The sequence below is a fragment of the Xyrauchen texanus genome, chromosome 15, assembly GCF_025860055.1.
Source record: "Xyrauchen texanus isolate HMW12.3.18 chromosome 15, RBS_HiC_50CHRs, whole genome shotgun sequence".
In the NCBI taxonomy this organism is placed as follows: domain Eukaryota; kingdom Metazoa; phylum Chordata; class Actinopteri; order Cypriniformes; family Catostomidae; genus Xyrauchen; species Xyrauchen texanus.
In genome coordinates, this window is record NC_068290.1 from 29,412,191 (window position 1) to 29,433,999 (window position 21,809).

General features: G+C 37.0%; 1 protein-coding gene across 1 annotated transcript; it reads left to right on the forward strand.

Annotated features, from left to right (window-relative positions):
* The first annotated feature begins 6,066 nt into the window (after positions 1-6,066).
* On the forward strand, positions 6,067-21,595 carry hacl1 (2-hydroxyacyl-CoA lyase 1). Its single transcript, XM_052144881.1, has 17 exons — positions 6,067-6,187; positions 7,837-7,941; positions 8,041-8,081; positions 8,174-8,254; positions 8,348-8,420; positions 8,506-8,583; positions 9,688-9,782; positions 10,037-10,149; positions 10,296-10,431; positions 10,536-10,641; positions 11,133-11,216; positions 11,417-11,518; positions 11,686-11,840; positions 13,215-13,373; positions 13,588-13,695; positions 13,908-14,094; positions 20,271-21,595. Exons 1-17 carry the CDS (start codon positions 6,137-6,139, stop codon positions 20,301-20,303), a joined length of 1,707 nt encoding a protein of 568 aa, XP_052000841.1. The 5' UTR covers positions 6,067-6,136; the 3' UTR covers positions 20,304-21,595.
* Positions 21,596-21,809: the final 214 nt, after the last annotated feature.

The window sequence follows — 21,809 nt, forward strand, 5'->3', positions numbered from 1 at the left end:
CAAAATCATCAATGAGATGCTTCTATATCTAGGCACAAGGGCAAAAACACAGTTACTGAAAATCTTCAACAGCTGGAAGACTGGCCATGTCCCACAAATCTGGCGAGAAGCTGATATCGTCCCGATCTACAAGAAGGGCAAAGACCGAGTGAAGGTGAAGAGCTACAGACCCATCAGTCTCACCAGCTGTGTGGGCAAGCTCATGGAATGGATGATCAACAACAGACTCACTTGGCATCTGGAGAAGAATAACTTAATTTCAAAATAATTTTCATAATTTCAACAACATAAAGCAGGCTGGCTTCAGACAACATTGTTCGACTGAGGACCAGATAATGTACATCGCCAAGAAGATTTAATATGGATTTCAGGACAAGAAACACCCTGACGATCTGAATTGACATGGAGAAGGCCTTTGATAAGGTCTGGAAGGAAGGGCTGAAGCTCCAGAAGAGTGGTGTGGCTGGCCGTATGTTCCAGTGGATCTGCCAGTACTTGAACATCAGGAAAGCAAGCATGGAGAGTCCATTTAAACGGGCAGTACAGCCAAAAGAAGACACTGAAAGAAGGATTCCCACAAGGCGGAGTCCTCAGTCCCAACCTATTCCTAGTCATCATCAAGGACCTTCCTCAAAATGTCCATGGGACCATCTATGCAGACAATCTTGCACTCTGGTGCTCAGAAGAGCATGAAAAACTCTCTGAGCGATACTGAAAAGATGTCCCTCACCATGGAACATATCCACAACCCCTACCCCCAACACAACTGGACTCATGTTTTCACCGAAGGGTCTGCTCATCAGTCTTCACCAAATCATCCAATGGGTGAAGACTGAATTCTACTAGCCCTAATCCAATTAGCATAACTATATAATTCAGACAACTTCATTATTATATAAATAAGGAAGTGTCCACGGCTATGGCAATGCGTTTACATTTGACTCAGACATTGATTGAATCATGAACAATGGAAACCAATCCACAGAATGGGACTGCGTCATGAAGAACCATCACAGGCAAAAAGGGGCTAGACCTAGTTAGCATGAGGAACATGTCTTCATTCACATACACTCTCGGTGAAGTGGACAAACAATATGGCCACTGGGAGACAATCTCACAGAATCACGATACTAAATACCTTTAAAGCCCAATACAATGTGCATAGCTTTAGTTTTTCATGTGATGTTATATGAAAGACAGTAGACCACCTGATTTTATAGTGACACTTAAATTTACAATCCCACAGTGGTCAAAGTGTTAACGGATATATATGGAATAAAAGATATAGAAGCCTCAGCAAAGTGAAACGATGTCCACATAGTAAACAAATAAGGAACTATGCTTCTAACCACAGGTAAAGAGATGTAGTTTCATCTACACAACTTTGCAATGATTGTGAATGTTTGTTGTAACTACAGTTTTTGGGAACACCAATTGTTGAACTATGTTGCTAAAGATGGATCTTGTGACCATAGTTGTCTAACAATGTTTTTGGTAAATGCACCCCTGGTTGGCTTAGTGTAGTTGAACCAATATAAATAGTGAGGTTGTGGGCAAGAGACGGGTTGGCTGGGATCACAAGAAGTTCTGCCTTGGCCCGGTTTAGCTGAAGGTAATGCTCCTTCATCCAGGCCGAGATCTCTGAGAGGCATGTAGAGATATGAGTGGAGATTGTGGGGTCGTCAGGATGGAACGACAGGTAGAGCTGCCTGTCATCTGTGTAGCAGTGGTAAGTAAAGCCATGTGCCTTAATCATTGGTCCAAGTGATGAAGTGTGGATCGAGAAGAGGAGGGGTCCAAGCACTGATCCCTGAGGGACACAGTCATGAGCTGGTGTGACTTTGATACCTGTGACTTTGAAAGTTCCTGTGACTTTCTGCCTGTGAGGTTTGACTCAAACCATCCAAGTGGAGTTCCTGTGATGCCCAGGTCAAGAAGAGTGGACAGGAGAATCTGGTGATTCACTGGGTTGAAAGCAGACAAGTCAAGGACGATGAGGACAGATGATTTGAAGTTTGTTCTCGCCAGTCGCAGGGTTTCAGCAACTAACAAGAAGGCAGTCTCCATCGTGTGTTCTTTATTGAAGCCAGACTGATATCTGTCGAGTAGGTTGTTCTGTGAAAGAAAGCAGTCAACTTGTTGAAAACAACCCTTTCATAAGTTTTAACTAGGAAAGGAAGAAGAGAGACCAGTATGTAGTTATCGACTACTGTGTAGTTCTGTTGTTTTTTTGCGGTGGTGTTTCTCGAGCCTGCTTGGATGTGGTGGGAAAGTTTCCAGTTTTAAGTGATGTTTGTGAGTGCAAGTAAGATCGATGGAGAGGCAACTTAATTTAATTAATTTATCAATTGTCACACATTATACATACATGTCTGCATATACATGGTGAAATTATTTATTTTTCACATATCCCAGCTAAGCTAAGCTGGGGTCAGAGTGCAGGGTCAGCCATGATACGGCGCCCCTGGATCAGATAGGTTCAAGGGCCTTGTGGCCCATCAGTGGTGTCTTGGTGGTGTTGGGGCTTGAACCCATGACCTTCTGATCAGTAACCCAGAGCCTTAACCGCTGAGCCACCACTGCCCTTGCAGAAGATGGGAGGTGATAGGGTCAAAGGGAAAAGTGACAGGACTGTTAGAAATTAGCACTTTGTAGAACTCAGTCTCTGTGGGAAGAGAGCACATCACACTTCATTTGTAATGCTGTTTTGAGGTATAAAAAGGGCATTTTGTTATTACAATAAATTATACTCTTATATTGAAATTGTTCTATTCTGATTCTGTTCTGACCAATATGACAAGTGGCCATAGACAGGGTTCTGTCATTTCAATTAGTTTGTAAAAGGTTAACACAAACTTGATAATTAGAAGTTTCATGTTTTGCTTATCTCAATTCAAAGGTATGGATTGGCATAATTATAACTCATCTCACCTGGGATGGATACTGCTAACAGACACTGGCTGTAACAGCTATAAACATTGACACAGCATTAATTTAACACTCATAGACATTGTTGCATTGTATATTTTTTAAGTTCTGTAGCTTGCGTAGTTCCTTATTTGCTCTTAAGTTAGTTATAGTAAAAGACCAACAATAATGACAATAAAGGCCCCAAAAACATTCAGATCAAACCAGTGCTGTAAGTAACTGTATTTTGTTTAATTGTAATATAAGCTAGTGATAAATTATTCTTAACTTCCCATAAACGGGTAAACGTTTGGTCGAGTAGCTCTCAACAAAATTGCAGCAGAATTTAAAATATTGAATGGAATTGCTAAGAACTAAAAGTTCAGACCAATATGGCTCAAGCTCTTTTATTATCGTTCCCAGTAGGATATGAAATGTAAAAAATACAGAACTGTCTCCGTAAGCCTTCACACCTTGGGTTGTTAGTGTAATATAATAATTGGTTATCAACATTGGCCTTCAGCCATATTCATTAAAATATTTCATATTTCAATTCCTGTATTTCAGTAATACCTCCACCAGTTTTTTTTTTACATTCGTCATGCCACTTTAAAGGTTAAATCCATGAGTACCAGCATCATTATAAGAGGCTATTCTGAGTTGTATGTCTCTAAGTGAGCCATGATGACGCTATAAGGTAAGTTAATTATACAAATTATGGCACTCAGGATTCATCCAGATTTTCTTTGAATAAAATGAAATGGCAATTTGCCAGAAGGTGCAAATTGTTCATATGTGGCATACCTCATATGCTGTGTATAAAAGCAAGTAGAGGAAGCCTGGTGGAAACAGAGGCAATCCAACGGCAAACTGACCCAGCAACCACTGGCACTGCAAAAAATGTGAGTTGCCGACACTTTTTTTAGGTCAGGATAAGAAAGTTTGGCTGTCTAAGCAAAGTTATTCTTCCAGGGGCTGTGGTTGTAATGTCGCTCTTTGTGTGTGTGTGTGTGTGTGTGTGTGTGTGTGTGTGTGTTGGTGGGTTTGGGTGGCTACAAACTGGTAATTACAAGGGTATAATGCTTTAAATGTGGTTTATGAGGGAATTTCTAGTGTCCCCATAATTCATATTGCTTAAAAACATACTAAACTATGTTTTTATGAATATAAAATGCAGAAAGCTTATTGTGAGGCTTAGGTTCAGGGGAAAGGTTATGGGATAGATTTTATAGTTTGTACAGTATAAAAATAATTATGTCTATGGAGAGTCCTCATAAGGTTAGATGCATCAACGTGTGTGTGTGTGTGTGTGTGTGTGTGTGTGTGTGTGTGTGTGTGTGCGTTGCTTTCAGGTTGACAGTATTGGCTTTGATGACACTACTGGTGGTCTCTGTTGAGTCGGACCACACAAACACAGATGAATGGAAATCTCTGAGCAACCCCCAGAGCAGGACCCTGGTGAGTCACACACCACTGTTTTTTCATTAATGTTTTCACTTTGCATCACTTACAAAGTAGACTAATCTGTCAACCTCTGCTGATTTTGAAACTAATTTTAAATAAAATTTTGGTAAAAAGGGAGAACTTCATTAGGTCTGAGATTTTTGTTTTTCCATTGAAAACTATTTACTAAAGCTGCAGACATTGAGGATTATTTGTGTTTGCTCCTCAGAACTTTAGGTCATTGATATATTAATTAATACAACTAGTGTAAAAATAATTACAATCATAGAAAAATTGATATTTTCTTGTATTTTTTTCTTCTTGTTTTAAAACTTTGCCCAGTGTATGATTATTTGCAAATAATGGAATGGCCATCTTTGTATTACATATACGGCACATCAGATTCATCTCTCCAATGTTCAGTTTTTCCAGATTCTGCAGTCATATCTTGAAGATAGAGAGAGTGAAGCTCAAGCAATGGGCAGGAAAGCAAACGTGAAGGAGAACAAAAACAGCCATATAGCAAATACTGGTTATGACAAGTACAACCATTATCTTCGCAATGACATTCATGATGTTTAGCTGAAGTTTTTTGTGTGTGTGTGTTTGTTGTACAAAATCTAATTGTAAATCAGGTATCATAGTTTGAGAAATGTTAAACAAAGTCATTGTGTCTGTAATGACCATTTACACAGTAAAACCTCTTGCTTAACACGTTTCTGCCTTTTTTCTTATTTCACTCTTATTTTCTATATTTTTTCATAATTATAAGTTTTCCTTTATGTTCAGCAGAAGAAAGTCATACACATCTGGAATGGTGTGAGGGTATGAGAGTAAATGATGCGAGAATTTCGGTTTTTTTTAGGTGAACTATTCATTTAATGCTTATCTGCTAGCTGCATTATAAACAGTCAATGTTGATATCATTAAGAACAGTCGTAAACTGTATTTTTTTTCTCATGTTGCAGAATCAATGCACAGTGTTGGTTTTGGTTCACTGTAAATTCAAGCCCTTTTGTTGGCCAGGCAATGGACCTTACAGTGTTCGCAAATTAGCTGTAGCTGAAATATAAGTAGCAATACTTATGGTCTTGATGCTTTCTCAGTAAAGATCACAATAAATTACATGTGTGACCAGAAGAGAGGATAATAATACTGGCAACATATTGAAGAATCCATTAACAGACACTTTTTATAGAGGCAGACATTTCCAGATATAAAAAACAAGACACCAATTATTTACTTATTTAGAATAATAAGCAAATGAATTTGGAAATTGTTTTTTGTTAAAAATTGTCTGACTTCATTATAGCTTATTTCTTGACATCTTAAACATTCACACTTATTAGCAGACTTGTTTGAAAGAAAGACAGATGAGTCTGTAAACTAGAAAACAACTGAAAGGGAGATGGTTGAACATGCTTTATGATTGCTTTTTTCAATAGACAAAGAATCTGATCTTTGCAGTTCGTAAAATGCTAGTTATTATGATAAAATTACGATAATATATAAATAATAACATTTTTATTGTTAATTACAATAGAAATAATAATATTAATTACTTTTTAAAATCGAAAATATACTTTTATGAAGCTACATTAAGCTTTGCTTTATCAGTAACTAAGCACAACGCATTATTATTATTGTTATTCAGATGTTTTTGTAGCCAGTAGATGGAGATATGCGCTTTCATTTTAACTACACATTCAGCGCAGAAGAAGAGAAGCAGAACAGACGAGCAGTTTCATGCGTCTATAGATATAATCTTGTTTGTTTGAAGGTGATAATGGATGAAGTGACTGGAGCTCAACTGATCGCTGAGGCACTCAAATCTCAGGTCTGTTTGTTCATAGACTTTTTCTGCTAGTTTATTGCAAAATTGATTTCTCAAAGTTTCTCATTTTTCCTTCTGTATGTTTTGAAATAACCTAGACTTGTAAAGTTACTATCCAGGTTGAGAGTAGTAGCGTTATTAATTTCTTTATCGTCAAGATATAAAAGTCGCGGGTTAATGAATCTTTCACCTGCTATTGTTGAACTCGGACAGTGTGTCAAAGGTGCTGCGCACGCGCACTAGAACTGTAAAAAGTAATAATTTAATACATTTGTAATAATTTATATTCTACAGTTGAAACGGAGTAAATATGTTTACAACTTATTATATATGTAATATGTTCAAATGTGTGTCTTATTCATCAATTATTAAAATCTAAATAGTAATATTATTATATTATGTGTGTTTCTCAAAAGTGCATTTGAAAACATCAAAGGGACAGTTCACTCAAAAATGTAAATTCTGTCATCATGCAATCTCAGATGTGTATTTTTCTTCTACGAAACACTTTTGTAGATTTCTATAAGAATAGCTCAGCTCTGTATATCCATTAGGGATGGGCACGAGTATTCGATTACTGGGATGTGGCAACATCCCAGTAATCGAATCGATTATGAAAACGATGATCGATGGTGATCATGCATGATCTGACATGGGGTACATTGATTGTCAGAGACGTCTCATAGCAACCAATCTGATATCCAACACTGCAATGCTATCTTTATGATAATCAAACACGAGTGTAATTAACCCTGTTTTGAACACCTGTCTCTGCAAAACGTTTGCTAAACACGTTTTATTTTCATTTATTTTAAGAACTTTGACTTGTTAATGGATATTATTGAATGTTTGTAATGGACTGTAAACCTCCCTACCCTGCGTGCAGACATGTCTGCATGATGTAACACACACCTGTATCTTCACGAAATGGGAGTTGAAGATTTCCGCACGAATTTCCAAGTTAGATGTCCGACATAATGTGTGATTCCGTTGCACTTTCCCCAGTTAAAATCTGGAAATTCCGACTCCCCTTGCTGAATGGAACCTTCATGAATCATCACAGCAACAATATGGAGCATCTTGGCTTTCCCCACAGGAGCGAAGACATGTGGAGACACACACACACACACCAGGCTTGTGGTAGTGGACTCAATGTGCTGCGAGTGTTTCAAACAGCTAGACAGAGCGCAGCTAAATGGAACAGAATGCAGTGTCTTCAAAACGGAACTTCAACTTAACACGCATATCAAAACATGATGGTTATGGCGTCTCCTGTTAAGCCAACCATGATTCGGTTCAGACAGTCACTAAAATAACTGGTGCTTACTAAGATAACACGGTTACCTGAAGGAAGAACAGACAGATGTGCATTGTGCACATTCATTCATTGAGTTCACACAATTCATTCATTCAAATCTTCACACAATTAACAAAATATGATGCATTATATTTTGAATATGCAACCCCCCACCCCATTTTGGGTTAACTATCCCTTTAACTCCAATGAGACAATTTCTTGCACTTTATATATATATAAAATAAATTATATACATTTTTAAAAGAAGTATTTGCACTGAATTTTGAGATCATAATTTTCATCGGCAAGTCTAGTATGTCTTTGACGTATATTTAACTCTGGTCTCCATCTGCAGAATGTGGAGTACATGTTTGGCATTGTTGGTGTGCCAATCATCGAGGTGGCCATGGCTGCACAAGCTGTGGGCATCAAGTACGTGGGCATGCGAAATGAGCAAGCAGTAAGACTCACTTTTTGCTTTTCTTTCAAATATATCCCTGTCTCGTTACACTGAGAACCATTTGGGGTTGTTTTATATATGTCTCCTCTTTACCGACAGGCCTGCTATGCTGCATCTGCTATCGGTTATTTGACAGGACGGTATGCATATTTCTCCTATCATTTCATTGCACAGTTTTACTACGGTAATTTAAAGTCATGATCTAGTGCTGAAGTTGTGTTTTCCCCTCTAGCCCAGCCGTGTGCCTGGTGGTATCTGGACCAGGGCTGATTCATGCACTGGGAGGAATGGCTAATGCTAACATGAACTGCTGGTAACTTCCACATAGCTGAATTCAGTTAGATTAATGTGAATGCACATTAAAAGGGCCTTTTTTAAATTTGTCTTCTATTCTTTGAAATAATAGGCCTGTCATTGTCATTGGCGGCTCTTCTGATAGAAACCAGGAAACCACAGGAGCGTTTCAAGAGTTCCCTCAGGTTCAGTATTTTATTTTTATTCTTCTAGTGTACCTCTTAGTCTTTATGACTGATACATGAAATCTCTTGTCTTTCTCCCCATCAGATTGAGGCCTGTCGTCTGTATAGCAAGTTTTCAGCTCGGCCAAGCAGTCTTGAGATGATACCAGCTGTAGTTGAAAAAGTAAATGTCTTTTATAAATTGTTGATTCAAAATTGTATGGAATCAAATTAAATAGATCAAAATTGTAGATTTGTGGCTTTTAGTCCATGTCTGTTAGCTCTAAGGCCATCTGAATGCTAGTGTACTCCTGGAATAAACATTCTCTTCTGGGAAAATGAACCAAAATATTAATGACTGGTATTTTTGGAAGAGGTGTGTGCACATTTTGTCTAATAAAATGCTCCCTTCTCCTTAAAGCGATAGTTCACCCAAAAATGAAAATTTTCTCTTCACTTACTCACCCTCATGCCATTCCAGATGTGTATGACTTTCTTCTGCTGAACACAAATGAAGATTTTTAAAGGAATTTTTCAGCCCTTTGGTCCACTCAATGTAAGTGCATGGTGACCAAAACTTTGAAGGTGCAAAAACGATAAAAGCAGCATCAAAGTAATCCAGTGGTTAAATCCATGTCTTCAGAAGTGGTGTAATGGGTGTGGTTGAGAAACAGATAAATATTTAAGTAATGTTTTTACTATAAATCTATACTTTAACATTCTTTTTTTTCGGCGATTCACATTCCTCGTCCAAATTGCCAGCTACTGGGAAGGGAGGAGAATTTATAGTAAAAAAGACCTTAAAATTTTTCACCCACACCTACCATGTCGCTTCTGAAGAAATGTATTTAACCAATGGAGTATTACATATTACTTTTATTCTGCCTTTATGTGCTTTTTGGAGCTTTAAAACTTTAGTCACCATTCACTTGCATTGTATGGACCTACAGAGCTGAAAATTCTAAAATCTTTGTTTGTGTTCAGCAGAAGAAAAAAGTCTGGGATGGCATGAGAGTGAATAAGTGATGAGAGAATTAAAATCTTTAGGGGAAATATCCTTTTAATTTCATTGACTAGCAAAAGCAAGTTGAACATTGTGATTTTGCCAGGCTTTGACTGTTTCAATAAAAAATATGTCAGCACAAAAAGAAAATTGCATATGTTGAACCATTTCATGGGGTCTTTAATGAAAAAATTACTGCTTCTTGTCTAAGCAAAATATACAATGCAAATGCAATTGTTATAGAGATGTTTGCAATTAATGGGAAACTGTTTGCATGTTTTTCAGGCTGTAAGGAGCTGTATTTACGGCCGTCCGGGTGCATGCTATATAGACATTGCTGGAGATATGGTGAATGCCAAAGTGGACCGGGCCAGTGTCAGGTGTGCATTATGTGAATTTGAAAATTAATCTTAGAAATGAAAAACTTAAAACCCAGTGTAACACTATACATAATTTTATGCTGTGATCGCTTACTGATCTTTTTTTTTTTTTCTTCAGTGCCATTTGCCTATAATCCCATTCAAACTCTTAAAAGGACTTGCATTGTGTTTAGATAATCTACAAATGTGCATACATTGCATTTAGATATTGATCTATATGTTTCTCAGTCACATGTCTCTTTCTGTGTCTCTAGGTTTGTTTCATGTTGTCCTGATCCTCCGCTGGGTCAGGCTGACAGCAGGGAGATCACACAGGCTGTCCGGCTGCTCCGGGCTGCCCAGAGGCCTCTGCTCATCATCGGCAAAGGTAAAAGCTAATCACCGAACATGTATCCCAAAAACGCAGTTAGCTTGATGAAATGTATGAAACTATTTGAACTGGATCTTTGTTTTAAATGAATCAATCAAATCTAAGGATTTATGTCAGACTGATATAGCGTTGATCCGTTGCAGGTGCGGCATATGCCAGGACGGAGAGGGAGGTGAGGGAGCTAGTGGAGGCGACTGGTCTCCCTTTCCTTCCCACACCCATGGGAAAAGGTGTTCTGCCGGATGACCACCCCAACTGTGTGGCTGCAGCAAGATCCAGGTGTGTGTGTTTCTAAATATTCTTTCCTTATTTTGATGATCAATCTCTAAAAATGCAAATGCAACAAATTTTTTGTGCGATACCCTTCTCTCTCTTTGTTGTAGAGCTCTGTTGCAAGCTGATGTTGTAGTGTTACTGGGTGCCAGACTCAACTGGATTCTGCATTTTGGTTTTCCACCTAGATTCAGTCCCAATGTGAAGGTCGTTCAGGTAAATTCATTACACCATTGACATTACACCTCAATCACAAATCCACTGTTCCCAATGACAGAGATGTTTTCGCTGGAGGTCGCTTTACTGTTGGTCACTGGTTGGCATTCCTACAGTGAATTTCTCACTCAGAATGGTGACAATTTCTGACACTGTTTTCCATGCATAGTTTTTTATGAAATCCTTGTACAGTGTGTGTGCAGAGACAAATCATATAGAACATTGAAAACACTTCTGCTCAGTTTTGCCAACACTAATCTCACAGGAGCTACAGTAGATCACGTGAGTTTTCACTACCATTGCTAGTCACAGCATTGCGTCACTCCTCATTTGCAGTTTACCTGGCTCTTGTTGAATATTATTGACTTCAGGATGCTTTTTTGCTGCAAGTCGCCGCCAATGTGAATGTCCTTCAGATCATCTACTCCACCTCACACAGGATTCCTGTGCTTTGTTGTTTGTTTGTTGTTGATATGTGAATGTTTGTTCAGGTGGATCTGTGTGCTGAGGAGTTAAGTAATAATGTGAGAGCCGCATCTGCTCTACTAGGGGACATAAGAGCTGTGGTCAGCCAGGTAAACTACACTGAATACAGCACCACCTCACACATTGATTTTTAGTACTATTTGACCATTTACCACTCTATCTTTGAGCCTTAGAATTCAACTGGCTTTCGCTAATGTACCTTCAATTATATATGTAAATGTCAGTTAACCTCTTTGAATGTGAAATGAGTAACAAGTCTTTATTTCTTTTTTTCTACACTGTTATGAAGTTGTTGGAGACTTTCAGATCAGAGCCTTGGAGATTTCCATCTGATGCTGAATGGTGGGTGACCTTGAGGGATAAAATGAATGCCAATGCTCAGATTTCAAAGGTGTGTGTGTGTGTGTGTGTGTGTGTGTGTGTGTGTGTGTGCTGGTAACATATTTGAAGTACCTAAGCCCCATTGAAAAGAAATCACAATCTAACAATACATTCATGAATACATTTTTCAAAAAGAATGTTAACTGGGATTGATTGAGCCATCATTATTTCCTGCAGACTCTTGCTCTCCAGTGCACTCTACCAATGAACTACTACATAGCATTCCACCACATCTCTGAACTCCTGCCCAAAGACTGCATCATAGTGAGTGAGGGAGCGAATACAATGGACATTGGCCGCACCATGCTACTCAACTACCTCCCACGACACAGGTGAGACACTATGACCTGCACTACAATTCATAGTTGATGTCTTTGATCCAAGATGTTTGATTATTAAACAAGTACAGGTGTTCAAGTTTAGGTAGGTCTTTTATTTTATGGAGACTTATACACATTTCTACCAACACTACCAGTCAAATATATGGGCACACCTACTCATTCTTTATTATTACAATTTTCTTTTAAATATATGGAGGTAAATAACATATGGGAGGTTATGCAACAAACGGAAAAGTATGGGAATTATGTAATGACCAAAATAAAAACTACAAAACTATAAACTAAATCTTATGATTTAGATTCTTCTTCTTTTTAAACAGAGTTCTTATGTATGCTGGACACTATTTTGCTTCTTTTCCTTCACTATCCGGTCCAACTGATCCATTCGTTTATTTATTTTTTTTTCATTAATAATAATGTATACATTGGCACAATATACTGTATTTGTTTACAAAAAATTATTTCAAGCAGTTAAGCTTATGCCTTTAGATCAAAAGGTTTTTAAGATCATAAGAAACAACTAAATAGGTCAAGTTTATTGAGACAAACAATGTTGTCTTGACAAAGACTTGTTTGAAAGTTATAAAAGTTTTAAGTTTGATTGTTATACAGACATTACAGGAAGACAAACTGCTAGCTTAACTATCATTCCATTTGGCCCATTTAAGCATTCCATAAATGCTAGTCTATGGGATTTTTCTAATTCTTCATTGTCCACTTATGTGACAAACCATAAGTCTGATCAGGTAGAAATGACTTGGCACACTATTCCAGAACAGTCTGTAGGTCTGTGCCAAGTTTGATAGATAGGTTAGTGTTCAAGATTTTGGTCTCAGTTTGGGGATTTCGAAAAAATGCATTCATCAAGCCGACATTAAAATTCAGTTAATTGTATTCAAACTTTTGACTGGAAGTGTATGTGTAATGCTGGGTGATATAACCTAGAGGTTAAAGATCTGGCCTGGCAACTGAAAGGGTGAAGGTTTGAACTTCCCCAGTGGTAATGGATGAACACACCATTGTGCCCTTGAGGAAGGCATGTAATCTCGGTTGATGACTGTCCCTGTAATATCTGTACTGTAGATGTACTAAATGACAAATTAGTTGATTGACAAGTTAGTAGGGGTGGGGAAAAATACAGATTTTCCGATGTATTGTGATCTTCATTTGAACAATCTCAGTATACATTCCTAAATCCAAAGATTCATCTTTTACTATATGCACAACCCTCTACTATACAATGAGAGAAAGTAGGGGTGGAGTGGAGTATTCAGCATATTGAATTGGGAAATCAGTATCAATACCCAGCCCTACAAATTAGTTACTTAGTGCAGTGCAGTAATATAATCAGATTTTTTTGTACAGGTTAGACGCAGGCACTTTTGGCACTATGGGTGTGGGCCCAGGCTTTGCCATTGCTGCAGCTGTTTTGGAGCAGGCACAGAAGAGTGCTCAGAGAGTGGTGTGTGTAGAGGGAGACAGTGCTTTTGGTTTCTCCGGCATGGAGGTGGAGACCATGTGCAGGTATATCACATGCTGCACTTTCACTCACATTGCAGGTCATTCTGAATTAGCATTCCGTAATCTTCCATTAACGAAAGACTGTTAGCTCCGTCTATAGGACATTTAAGCAGTGCAAGACTCTTAACTACTCTGTATAATCATGATATAATAGTATTGTGCTATATATTACAATAACCTTTATGCTATGTTTTTTGACATGCTGAATTTTAAATAGGTACAAACTGCCAATCATCATTATAGTGATCAACAATAATGGGATCTACAGTGGAGTGGATCCAGAGACATGGAGACAAATGGAGAAAATGGGAGACATGACCACCATGTGAGTCTATAAACAAGCTATTCATAGGCCAAACAGTATACTGTAAACTCTGTGTTTTTGTGGCCCAATTGCTAGTTTGTTTGAGCCGCGCAGCTTGAATTTCTGGGTCAACCAATGGTGTGATTTAAAAAAAAAAAAATGTTTAACTTGAAAAACTTTAACGGGATGAACCAAACATAATAGTGTTTCGCTTGTGTGTGTGTGTGTCTCAGAGCTCCTCCAGTAACTCTGTTACCAGAGGCGCGATATGAGCAGGTGATGAGCGCATTTGGTGGTTGTGGGTATCTGGTTCGAACAGTAGAGGAACTCCGGGGTGCACTACAGGAGAGTCTGAAAAACACACAGATGCCCAGCCTCCTCAATGTACTTATAGACCCGGCCTCAGACCGCAAACAACAGGTACTGCACACAACACACTCTATCAATATTGAATATTAACCGTTTCAATAAGACGTTCTACAATTGTACAGTATAAATTCTAAAGTTAAAATGTGAAGTCATTTAAAAAAAAAAAACTTTCTCCTATCCCAGCTTAATATGCAGAGGCTATAAGTAAACTATTAGTATGTAGAATTTCCTTAAGTGTAAACATTGTAACTTTTTGTTGCTATCAAATCATTGCTTACCAATTATAGCAACATTGGCTAAAAAGATGGAGTGAGATTGGGATGGGGACTGCCTGTTTAACTAACCAATGAGGGGGGAGAGAGAATACAGTTTGTGAAACTTCTTTGAAAATAATCAGTATTATTGTAACTTCATTACAGAAGTTACTTCACCTTTAAATACTATAACTAAATACATGCTTGTCAGTGTCCCCACTTCCTGAATTTGGAAACTGATAATATGATAGTCTGGTGTAGTAGTAAAAGCTCGGGCTGATATCCAAAATGTTGTAGATTGAACCAGAAATTGTGGCGACCCTTGAACCATCACCACTGTGTCCTTGAGTAACACATTTAACCTCTTCAACTTTGCAGACCTGTTGGCGAGTCCAAAGGGGGGGCGCTAATTCGCCAAAAGGTCTCTGAATACATAAGTCAGGCATGTAGGGTATCGTTTAAAAGCTTAGAATCTGAACTGTTTATAGATAATCATCACTTCTGCATTTTTGTTACATAAATTAATCAAATAAGGCCTGAAACATCAGCATCGCAAATCAGCACCACCCAATGTTATATCTTCTAGATGTTCAGAACAAAATATGCTGTCCAGCAGTAAAAGCTTATTAAACAAATCATCAGGGATAAATATGTTATTGACTGTTGATGATCAAATTTGAGATATAATCACAAAGGAAGGATCTGAGCTTAATAATGATTAATTAATAAGCTTAATGATTGAGCTTCTAGTCCGCTGAGAGGCCGAGATATTCAGTGAAACAATATGGTGGTGCATGAACTGAAAATTTGACTGAATGTCTATGGACGAGCACATCTGTGAGGGAGATATGGGCTGAAATATGTGCCACCAGAAACTGAATTTGAACCATTTATATTTGAATTTGAATGGCTAAACTTGAATAATTGCATTGAAAAACTGAATTTGAATCACATAATTTGAAATTGTATTGTTTAATTAAAATTGAATTTATTCAAAAACTGAATCTGAATTGTATCATTTGAAATTGAATTTATTCGTTTGGAACTGAAGTCCAATAAAATTTGATCCTCACTGAAAATTAAACTCTCTATATATCTTCACATTCACTTCTCACAATTCAGATTCAGTTCTCAAATTCAATTTCAAGTTACTGAGACAGACATCCGGGTAGTTGGAGGATGAAGGAAGAGCAATCGAGCGTAGATCGATAGATAGCGTTCATTGGCGTACAGGACTCCTCTTGGGCCAATCAGCACCAATGTTTTGGAGCACAGTACGTTACCCGCCATGAAACTATGGAATTACGATTGTGTCAATAATAATGAATGTAACTTTATAAAACTGAACGTAACTTTATAAAACTGAACGTAACTTTTTCAGAAACTATCAAAAATATTCCATTACAAAAGAAGAAAAACACAATTAAAATGAAAAAAATGAACTCAGTCGCACGAATTTAACAGGCTCTTCAAATATGCTTCATTTTTTGTTAATGTTTTTCAAAGATTCGTTTTTGCAAATCGTGGCTTCTGAATACATTGCCATAGATTTCGCTTATGCTTCGCAGTTTTTCGTTTGCTGTTTTGAGACAAACCTCTCGTGGGGGTGGGCTTAACAGTGATCTACTCTGATTGGATAGTGAGCTTTTGATGGACAGGTGCTCTCTGACCCGGATGTACAGAGGTCACTCAGTGGCGCGATATTGAAAGCTCTCGCGGTGATTTGTAGTTATGCAATACGTTGTGCTTTGTTGTATTACTTACTAACAATATGTAAATAATATTTGACCTATAATGATATAATTTAATATTATATGAGACCTTCGATCAGTCTGTAAAGATGAGCTCTCAGGAGAGACACGGAGCGGCATCATCTTCCTCCTCCTCTTGTTTTTTATTTATTTATTATTATTTTTTTTAAATGTTTAATGCAAAGAACAGGAACATACAAAAGAGAAAGCATACGTACATCACATAATATCAACCAAAACAATAAAGAAGACAAAAATAAATAGAAAAAAAAATAATAATAATAATAAAAAGATAATAATAATAAAGTATATAACAATAAAAGAAGAGGTAGGGCCATTACATCACACAAAAATGTTCACATGAAGAGATCAAATGCAGTGCAGATATGGCTTTCCTATTAGTAGATACTGAAATCAAATTTAGATAATTTTCTATTTCTTTTAAGAAGACAGAGAAGATAGGTTTACAGTTTAAAAATTTGCATTTGTGAATATAGAATTTGCTTATTAAAATAATTAAATTAATAACAAAACAGACATTTTCGTTTGTGGGGTCTGAATCAAAATACCCAAATATAATGTTTCTCATATGTATTGAGAAGCCTGGCAAAATCTTACACTTGATAAAAACATCAATATCATTCCAGAGCTTCTGAGTGTAATGACACGACCAAAATAAATGAACCACTGTTTCATCAGAATTCACACAAAAAGAGCATGTTAGCTCAATGTCAGATTTAAATTTTTGTATACATTTCTTAACAGGATAGAACCTGTGTATCAACTTAAAGGAAATTTCTTTCACTTTATTTGTGAGAATGAATTTCTGCTGTAAAGACCAGATTTTTTTTCCAATTAAGGGTACCAAACAAATTATTCCAAAAGGAAATAACAGGTGGAACAGAAATCAAATCCTAAAGAAATAAAGATCTTATAGTTTTTAGCTTTCGACTCTGAAAAACAGATTTGACCAACAGAAGTATCACAAGGTTTAGGAAAGGATGCAGTAGATACTGGGGTGAAGTAATTACGGTTTTTAAAAAGCATACATAAACCAGAGGGAATAGCACCCATTACTGTAGCAAATTCTTTTGGGGTTACTGGTATTTGGTATTCAGAAAGAAATTCTGAATATCTGAATAAAAGACCTTGCTTATTAAACAAATGCTCCACTCCTCCTCCTCTTGTCCTTCAAGGCAGCTTGAAGTAAGTTCGTGTTACTGAAGTAACCAATAACATCGATAAAAGCTTTATTCATGTAACGTTACAGTGTGCAACAGTTCTGGCTTTATTTTGCAAATTTATTGTTTAACCAGTTCAGCTCTGCAGGATATTTTGAATTTTTTAGAGAATTAGGCATATCTGAATTTAAAAGAGCGTCCTGCCCACATATATTGGAGTAAATGGATAGAAATTGTCTAATTTTACAGAAAACACTCTAAATTTCAACACAGTGGTGGAATATTGCATATATTTTATTATATTTATTCACAATGTTTTGATAAACACATATAAAATATCATATTTTTATATTTTTTAATAATTTTTTTATTGTCATTCACAAGTTTGCAATGCACTGATGTCATGTCATGATGTTATGTAGTTTGATTGTTTGCTCTTTTGCACAGTTATTATATTCAAGGACGTGTCAATGTAGACAGTGCAGATATCAAACTGGTCTTCATTCTACAGCAAGGCAGAAATCTTGGTGCAGATGCTGCATCTGCAGCTGTACATAACAACCTTGAAATTCTTAACCAGTCGCTCGGGAATACCAGCACAAGGCAGGGTCAGCAGCAGTCCGTTCAGCAGTCGGGGCAGAGTCAAACAGTGGACCAAGATATGGCCAGGTTTCAGTTTTGCAGTCATGACAATGACAAAACAGCAAAATTTTATTTAGCATGCATTTACAATACAACAATAAATTTGCAAAATAAAGCCAGAACTGTTGCACACTGTAACGTTACATGAATAAAACTTTTATCGATGTTATTGGTTACTTCAGTAACACGAACTTACTTCAAGCTGCCTTGAAGGACAAGAGGAGGAGGAGGAAGATGATGCCGCTCCGTGTCTCTCCTGAGAGCTCATTTTACAGACTGATCGAAGACGATTATTAGACGATCGAAGGTCTCATATAATATTAAATTATATCATTATAGGTCAAATATTATTTACATATTGTTAGTAAGTAATACAACAAAGCACGACGTATTGCATAACTACAAATCACCGCGAGAGCTTTCCAATATGCGTGCCACTGAGTGACGTCTGTACATCTGGGTCAGAGAGCACCTGTCCATCAAAAGCTCACTATCCAATCAGAGTAGATCACTGTTAAGCCCACCCCCACGAGAGGTTTGTCTCAAAACAGCAAACGAAAAACTGCGAAGCATAAGCGAAATCTGTGGCAATGTATTCAGAATCCACGATTTGCGAAAACGAATCTTTGAAAAACATTAACAAAAAATGAAGCATATTTGAAGAGCCTGTTAAATTCGATGCGACTAAGTTAATTTTTTTCATTTTAATTGTGTTTTTCTTCTTTTGTAATGGAATATTTTTGATAGTTTCTGAAAAAGTTACATTCAGTTTTATAAAGTTACGTTCAGTTTTATAAAGTTACATTCATTATTATTGACACAATCGTAATTCCATAGTTTCATGGCGGGTAACGTACTGTGCTCCAAAACATTGGTGCTGATTGGCCCAAGAGGAGTCCTGTGCGCCAATGAACGCTATCTATCGATCTGCGCTCGATTGCTCTTCCTTCATCCTCCAACTACCCGGATGTCTGTCTCAGTAACTTGAAATTGAATTTGAGAACTGAATCTGAATTGTGAGAAGTGAATGTGAAGATATATAGAGAGTTTAATTTTCAGTGAGGATCAAATTTTATTGGACTTCAGTTCCAAACGAATAAATTCAATTTCAAATGATACAATTCAGATTCAGTTTTTGAATAAATTCAATTTTAATTAAACAATACAATTTCAAATTATGTGATTCAAATACAGTTTTTCAATGCAATTATTCAAGTTTAGCCATTCAAATTCAAATATAAATGGTTCAAATTCAGTTTCTGGTGGCACATATTTCAGCCCATAGGGAGATGGCATGAACAGAACCAGAAGTACATGCTTACAAATTTAGGACAACATCATAAGATTGTAAACATATACAGTATTATTTATGAATAACTGGAGTCTTTTTTTTTTATTATTTGGAAAGGTAATAAAAGAGACCACTTTTTGGCAATTAGTCCACAGTATGTGTGAATGGTGGGCTTTTAAACGTTAGCATGAGAAATTGCAGGCGGCCACCCAAAATGCCCTAGAGTTGAAGATGTTTAATCTAGGTTGCTCCATAGACATTTACATTTACATTACATTTATGCATTTGGCAGACGCTTTTATCCAAAGCGACTTACAGTGCAATTGTTACAGGGACAATCCCCCCGGAGCAACCTGGAGTTAAGTGGACTCAAGGACACAATGGTGGTGGCCATGGGGTTAGAACCTGCAACCTTCTGATTAACAGCCCTGTGCTTTAGCCACTACGCCACCATCTCTAGTGATTTTTCACTCACCATTGTGAGTTCTAAAATGATTGTTGTTGTGTCCCAAACAAAGTTCATAAAATCAGGAGACCCCGTGTAACTGTAAATGTCAACACTAACACACCCCCACTTTTTTTTTTTCAATCCTTCCCCACTCCTCTCTCTCACATACAAACGTACACATTAAACATATCTGGCCTTTCTATTTTTGAAAGTTATGAGACCCCATATTGAAAGTTGACCCTCTCTGTTATGCTACTTGTATCCTGGTAACCACACACAGACATATTGAAGGATTGGGTGTCATAGTGACCCTGGAACACTGAAAGTCACTGTGTATCCCAGACTGACACTCAAAAGGGTTTCCCCCAATGAGGAATGGTAAACTTTAAAGAATTACAAAAGCATTTAGAAGTAATCTGTATAGAATTCACTTCCTTAAAGGGATAGTTCACCCAATAAAGAAAGATTCTGTCTTAATTGTGATGTTAGGCAGTATGTTAGTCTAACTCACCGCTTTCATGGCAGGAAGAAAGTCATTGGGAAAATATGAGGGTAAATAAATGCCAAAAGAATTCATTTTTGGGTGAACTATCCCTTTAATATTCATATTCAGACCTATTCCTCTTCAAGTGAGCCTTTGTGTTTGTGTTTATCTCTCAGGAGTTTCCCTGGCTGACACGTTCCAATCTTTAAAAGCTGAGAGAAGCATCGGATGGGATCGGATCATGTCTTAGAGGTTGACCTAGGGCTGTACCATGCACTACGTTTTATTAACTTACTGTAGTCAAGTCAAGTCAAGTGGTAGCATTTCTGTAGGTGGCAGCATTTCTTTTAATACGAAACAAATGTACAGAAAGTTTGAACAATTTATACTTTATTTTCAGATGGTCGCAGTTGAGACTTGGTTATCCACAAATTCTTTACAAATGAGTTAACCAAGTTAAAAGGGGACTAATTAATGTTTATTCTGTTTCCTATCAACCTTTAACAGAAACAACAAAACATGGATGTGACGATCTCAGTCTGTACATAATACATTTGATTTCAGGTCTTTCTGTAATTTCCTGAAAGAGAAAACACTAACAATAAAAAATAACAAATAAAGGTACATTACATGGTTTAGCCAATGAATATGTAATTATTTTAATATACAAAACGTTTTACCCATAACAAATGCTCAATCAAATTTATTTGTAACGCTTTTCACAATACTTGTTGTTCTAAAGCAGCTTTACAAAGCATAATGCCCTCCAGTAAGTCAAAAGCCGACAGTGGCAACTAGTGAAAAACTCTCTAAGACCTAGTTTGGACCAAGACAAAGAAGAAACCTATAAATGCATTCATACTAATTTGTTCATTTAAACAGATGTTATCCAGCCACATAATATAAGTGATCTTACCTGATCTTAGGTCAGTTTTATGTGCTTTGCTTGAGTGGGGTTTTGTTTAAGCTCATCTCAGTCTCTAATTAATTTATATGTTTTTAGCCTCCTCTTCTGTTCTCTCATAAAGTATCATTACAGTGCTGCTTTATCACACACACACACAGAGAGAGAGAGAGCTTCTCCCTTCTTAGCCTTGGCAAGCACACCCTCTTCAAGATGCAAACTGCAGGTTTGGAAATGTTCTGAACCATTTTAGGACATATAATTTCGGTGGAACATTTTTATTTTTTTTTTACAGCTAAATGTGAAAATGTGTAGAACAGTGTGAATGATGATGTTTATATGTTCAAAAGCAGCCACAGTATTAAAGCCTTATAATTTTGTTCAGTGCTTTTGTATAAACTTGATTACCTTAATTGATGTGTTATTGTATAAAAAAAAATTATGGTGATGTAAAAACATATTTCTATAAAAACTACTTGATAAAATAATGTAATTTGATGTTCTTGACGCTATGAATGACTTCTTGGTAAAAGTGGTGGAAAATTAAAAAGTGATTCATGTCTGCCTTAAAATGTTTTAATCTCCATGCCTGTCTGTCTTCTTTGTTCTGCACTCTCACTGATTGAAGGCATTTACAGGCTGCATCTTTCTGTTGTAAAGCATTAGGCTTTTAAATTACCGTCTGCATAATTGCTCTATCATTAATTCTGAGGGAAAGTAAAGGCACCAATAAATTGTGAGCAGCACTGGTCAATATGTCCTGAGTAAAGAAAACCAAGAGGGAGGGAGAGATAGATAAAGGGAGATGAGG